The following is a 6,291-nucleotide window of genomic DNA, read 5'->3' as shown; positions in this document are numbered from 1 at the left end:
GGGAGGGGAACAAAATGAGAGAGTCTTCTTCAGAAACAAAACGCTTTCACATAACCCCCATAACGGATTTCCCAGCGTATCATTCTGTTGTCTTTGGAGACTTCCATCAGCTACAGAAGAAGTTCAAACATTATGGTTAGTGCTTTGAGTAATTATCGGATTGGCATATGCATTGAAGGGTAAAAATTGCTCAGACTGAAAGTACTTTTTAAGCCTCACTCAGACCAATAACTGAACTGAGACACCTCTTCAGAATGATTGCACTTTTGGCATGAAGTCACTGGGCTAAAAGATAATGCAAGGCATTTCTATCAAAACCAAAATCTAGCCAAAATGAAAAATGGTGCATCTGTTGCAGACATACTGCCCAAATTATGCTCATTGTAGATTCAGCTCCCGTCATTCTTCTCTTCAGTGCTTATCGATTTCAACCAAAATATCTTTTTAGTCTAAACATGAAACGTGAGGCATGTGAGGCTAGACTTTATTTTTCTGATCTTATATTCCACTTCACAAATAAGAGAACTCTAGTAATGTTTTTAATCATGTTACTAAGTATATTTAGATGAAGAAACATATTAATGTATTGTTCAGAGAATTATTGTACTAATGAAAAAAGATTCTGTTGCCTTATAGAAAAGTCTGTATTCCATGCGATATGGAATTCCCTAAAGGCAAATACGCGTTTCCCCCAGTAATGTCTGTACCCATTAGACCAAACATTGCCTGTTCGTGTTCAGTTTATTCTGCTCTATTTTTCTATTTGTGCATTGCATAGTGGATTTATACTTTAAAAAGGAGTATAAATGTAAGGAGCCTCTGAAAAGGATCTGGGAATGAGTTGGACAAATGGGAAGTTCTCATCTTTATTACTTGTAAACAATTTAAGCAAAGTGAATTTTAAAGAAGTCTCATTTACACCAGCTATGTAACAAATATTAGAAAAGTTACCTAATATTATTTTTTTGCATGTGTGGTAACTTGAAGTACCCACTGTTTTGATTTCTAATGTTGCAATACTTTTTCTATGGAAACTATGAATTTATAGCAAAGCCTGTTGCAATCTATTACTTACCTGTTAAATCATGGAGGGGGGAGGGGAGCAAGCTATCTTTAACTCCTATAAAGTACAGAAAACTTCTATTTGTTCCTCCTTCATAACAAGTGTAAACTGTTGAGGTTAAGTAGGTGGGGCAACCGGAAGTAATTACTAAGGCCAGTGGCATTTTTGCGGTTTAATAAAGGCAGAGGCTAATTATTCAGTTTTTATTTAAGTGAAATGATGCCAAAAAGGAGGTTCCTGCAGAGCAGCTGCACTCCTTCAGTGTTACCCTAATTTACCACAGACACAACTGTCACAAACAGAACTTTTAAACTTGATATATAGCCACGAAAGTAAGGAGCCTTTTGTCTGAAGTGCATGCAGAAGAACTCCTTTATACAAATCAACCGGCAGATGACGGACAATGATGAAAATTTGATTCTTTGAAGTCATAATGGTCATTGAAATGTGTGAAATTCTGGTATTGAAAAGAGAGCGGCTAGCAAGACTCTAAATCCTGGGTGGTTGCTGGAAGCTTGCTGGGAGGTTTTTCTGCATTTTGACATCAACTTCCCGTTGCTTGTTCCCTGCTTCCTTTATTTAAAAAAGGGGGAAAAGTTAAACAGTAGATATTTTGATAGCAGAATTACACACAAACTGTGTGTATGAGAGAGAAAGTGGAAACAAGATGCTTTCATGTACACCTGACTTGTATAAGTAGAAATGCCAGTGTTCTTAAATGTTGTAACTATACTTATTCCACTTAAATTTTAGAATTATTTTTCAAGACTTGATTTTACTGTAATAATGGGGTCTTGAAGAGTGGAATGATTCCCCCCCTCCCCCAAATGAAGTAGTCCACCATCATGCTGAAATCTACTATCATTGATCTTGAATCTGTGTACTACAGGTATGGTTTTGTGTGAAGTGTCTTTCTTCTACTTCCCACTCTCTTTTGGGAAGAGTGGTAGAAAATCTTGCAAGTATTCAACACCCTGGCTTTGCCAGGATTCTCACTACAGGAGCTAAAAAAGCACAAATCTAAAAATGATTTTACTTGGTAATTTTTTAAATTTTCTTGACAGGCTTAAAATAATATAATTTGTCTCAGTTTGTTGGAACTTGTTGCAGCATGCTGCCAAACTGATCATCTTTAGAAATTACTCTTTTCAAAATAATCTTCATGAACTACAACATCCTAGAATATTTTTGCATGGTAACCTAATTTATGTCAACTAAAATGTGAAGTACTTTTGCTAAACTGCTTAATTTCAAGCAGTAGGCAATCTATTTACAAGTTAGTTAAATCTTTTTAAATTTAATATATAAAAGTTATTTAAAAATTTTAGTACATGATATCAAACATGCATTTTAGTATTCAGACACTAAAGCAAACATCAGTCAGAAGTGCGATATTTAAAAAGAGCAAATTGAAAATAGCTGTCAAAAACATCTTTGTTTTGGAAAGTTGGTTCACAGGTAGTTTCAATGAGAACTTGAACTCAGAACAAAGCGCTGAAGACACAGTAAAGAGTTCAACTTAGTGCAGCATAGTTCTTTTCAAGTATTATATTGTTTTAATAGAATCTTGGAGCGGGAGCTTTAGCCCATTGAAATGTCGCTTAAAGCACAGGTTCTTCTGTCACTAGCTGGAGCTGTGTGGATGAAATGATCACAATAGAGTGTTGTAATGCATTTTAAAAGTGTGAGAAATCAGTTTGTCTAGACTAAGAGTGTGCCTACAGGGAATAGGAATTTTAGAGCTTCTGTGCTCTTTAGGTGTCAAGTATGTGATAGATGCCAAGCCTTTTTATTCCATATCTTTGGCAACAGCTCAGCTATGCTACAGTACCTTACATGTCTACTGCAAGCAAAAACAGTAATTCTATGTCAGGACGACTTGTGGGCTTGAAAATCCAGAAACTCATTGTCCTAACAACTGTCTGTTCAATTGCCAAGTTTAAACTGGGGGAAGATATTGATAAACAATTGCTGTGTTCCCAGAAGGCATGGAAATGTTAGCTATAATGAATCAAAAGTACAGAGGGCTGGCAACATCATGTAATTATTTTAATGTCTTAAAACAGCCAGTTTTTATTTTCACTTAAAAGATCTTCATGGGATGTATCCCATGCTACTAATAAAGTTAATTATATGATTTAGAGCCAATTGAGTGCATAAAACTTATACTATGATATTCTGTTTGGGGTTTTTTGGTGGGGGGTTTGGCAGATGCATTAGTCTAGACACTTCTTCATTACAAGTAACTTACAAGTCCAACACTTAATGTGTTTCAGGGACAGGTTAGTCTCATTTTTAATCAAACTTGTTATAAAGCTGTGTTAAAATTATATGTCATGCTCCCATTTTGGTGGAGTTTCAGACTGAGGGATGTTAAGGCTGTTGACATGTAAACATTCCTGTAATAGGTAACATTACAACATTTTTGTGTTGAGGAATTCAAAAGCACTTTAAACTGTAGACACTTTGTTAACAAACACTTTCTCGAGTCATTTTGTTTCATTTCATATTTCCAGGGTCACCATTCTTTGATTACGTTTGATGCTAACATTTGTAACAATTTTTGCATGCAGCAGAATCATTCCAAGACTTGTTTCATCAACTAAAATATTTGATTCTATTAACTATATTTTACCCATACATACTTGCACCAGTATGTCTGTGATTATGTATATAATAATTTCCTAGTCAGTTTTTATAAACAACAGACAAGCCATAACAGTAAAACCACACCTGCTTTTTACTGCAGGTGAAAAAGTATTGTGTTAAGCACAACAGTGCTTGCCAACATAAAAAAAGAAACAAACCCAACCTTAAACTATTTCTCTTAAATTGTGGTTTGAGACTTCAGCAGCAGTCAAAAATGCCTGTCTGTCAGTATGTGTTTTGTGTATGTGTTGCAATATTTGTGTAATCTGTGGTGTTTCTTTTTTCATATCATGGCTAGACTGGTATTAAAAATAAACATTACTTAGGCTTAAGGAAAACATTTATGATTAACTTGTTAAAATATTTTGACAGTTTGCTTTAGGTAGTCTGAATTCAAATTTTATGAGCTGGAAACTTCCTGTGTTTTCTTTTTTCTTTTATTCTCTCTCTCTCGCTCTCCTCCTCCCCCCCTTTCCTTTTTTGTCTTTTTTTCTCTCTGTTTTACTTATAATGCAGGACAAGCATTTCACACTCACTCCCCAGTGCAATTCTGACAAATTGATCTCTCCAAGTTTATTTTATGAAGTGAAACAAAAAAGGAAACATGCTTCATTTTGAGGGATGATCTGGTGACAGCATCAAGAGCTTTTAAGTTTGCCACCAGACAAAATCCTGTAAAGTTGGTAGCTAGAGACTTATACAAACCAAAACGTTTGGTTAAAATTGTTTGCCTCTTCAATTCAAGTCATGTCATCACTGGCAAGTTTAGTTCAGTATGTCTGAATGTTAACTGCGTATTTCTGGACCTTCACCAAATTAGCATTTTTCTTGAAGAAAGGCAAGGAAAAATAGAGTCCGAGAAGCTTCTGTTGGCCTGAAGTGTACATGTATTTGCTGGAGTCATAAGTACTTAGTTGGCTTGCTTCTGCATCCTTAGAGGAAGTATTTGATGATCCATTTTTACTCTCTTTAGTAGGTGTCATTCTACAAAGATGAGTTGACAAGCTAATTATATGTAATTGCTGTTTAGTTTTTAAAGAGAGAAAGTTCATTTCAATTTTATCAGGAAAAATTACTGTCAGTGGTGTCTGCCTCATGTATAGATTTTTGATTTCACCCCCACCCCCAATTTTACATTTGTTTTCTATTAAATTTTTTGAGTGTCTTCATGGTCTTTTTTAACTATGTGATCCTTTGCTGTTGTATATAATAACAGCTTACAAGACAGGCTGTACTAGTCTTCCACTAAACTCTTTCACTAAGACTTATGTTAGAAGGATTCTGCAGAATTTTACCTTTATGAAAATATAAATCTGGAATATTAGCAAATCAAAGTGCAGAAGCATCAAGAAGAAACGTCCCAATCAAAAAATGTCAAATTTTAACAGATTCAGTGACATGAGTCATGATCTCAGAAACTTTAGTTCATTAGTCAGAGAGAAAAGAAATTTATATCTTAAGAGTCCTTTCTTCTTACAATAAAAAAAATACTTCTAATATAATAAGACTAAAATTTTTGAGGTAGTAAATACTGATACATTATACTGTTTTTTCATAAACTCTTTTTAAGCATGATACATTTATTTCCTTTTTGTAGGATATCACTGCTTTAACTGGTGTCCCAGAGGAACACATCAAAACCAGAAAAGTCCAAATTTTTGTTCCAGCACGTAATGCCATGCAGGCTGGTGTTAACAACACAAAGAAATGGAAGATGGAATTTGATACCAGGGAGCGCTGGGAAAACCCTTTGATGGGTTGGGCCTCTACGTGAGTCTAACTGAATTTTTAAACTTGAAATTATTATTTTTTAAGTCCCTTAACTGTACATATTTTTCTTTGCAATTATGTTTTTTATGCAAATTTAGTTGTACTTCACAGCATTTACAATAAATGGTTCATGGATCAATGTAATCATGGTAATAGTTTAAACCAGGAATGTGCAGTTATTTTGGCTGGAAGGAATTTTGGTGAGCTGTTGTGGGCCAAGGATTGGGGGTTGCTGATCTGAGCTGGCACAGTGGAACAAGCGCACAATTGATCCTATCTGGCCTGGGCCCCTCCACCCCACATCCACCACCGGAGGCACTGGATGGAGGAGGTGAGTGGGATCTCCATAAAGACCATCCATGACCCCCCATGGCTGTGAGAGGTGTGGAGCAGCATCTAGGAGTGGGACTGGTAGACAGGTGTCTCCATTAGACCGACCTGGGACCTCCACAGGCAGGGCACGCCTGGGCAGGGGAGTGAGATAGGTGGGCGGGGAGCAGGACAGGTAGGCTAGGGCTGAGGGACTCATCATGTGCCAGATAGAATTCCCCAGTGGGCCAGAATTTGCCCACCCCTTGTTTAAACCATGAAAGCATGTCTGAAACTAAATTGCTGTATACATTGCTGTCAACATAAACAAGTTCAAGTTGAGATTTAGATGACAACACTCTTGGCTACAAAGGTTTGGGGGAAAATGTTTTGACTTTCTTCATCTAACTTAGACATGACCCAAAACTGAAGGCTTATGCATGTGTGTATATGCGTGCGCGTGTGTGTGTGTGTGTGTGTGTGTGTGTGTGTAGGTGTGT

The 6,291-nt window shown here is 36.3% G+C and overlaps 1 protein-coding gene across 1 annotated transcript in view; it reads left to right on the top strand.

Moving 5' to 3' along the window:
• Positions 1–6,291, top strand: part of NDUFS4 (NADH:ubiquinone oxidoreductase subunit S4) — a 73,928-nt gene that overhangs the window by 48,492 nt on the left and 19,145 nt on the right. The window contains exon 3 of the mRNA XM_019517875.1: positions 5,310–5,482. Within this exon, the coding sequence (XP_019373420.1) occupies positions 5,310–5,482 (173 nt within the window). The remainder of the gene's footprint in view (positions 1–5,309; positions 5,483–6,291) is intronic.

Source organism: Gavialis gangeticus, unplaced genomic scaffold (genome assembly GCF_001723915.1).
Source record: "Gavialis gangeticus isolate Ggan-Ray unplaced genomic scaffold, GavGan_comp1, whole genome shotgun sequence".
In the NCBI taxonomy this organism is placed as follows: Eukaryota; Metazoa; Chordata; order Crocodylia; family Gavialidae; genus Gavialis; species Gavialis gangeticus.
Note: the sequence above shows the minus strand (reverse complement) of the source record. Positions and strands in the feature narration are given on the sequence as shown.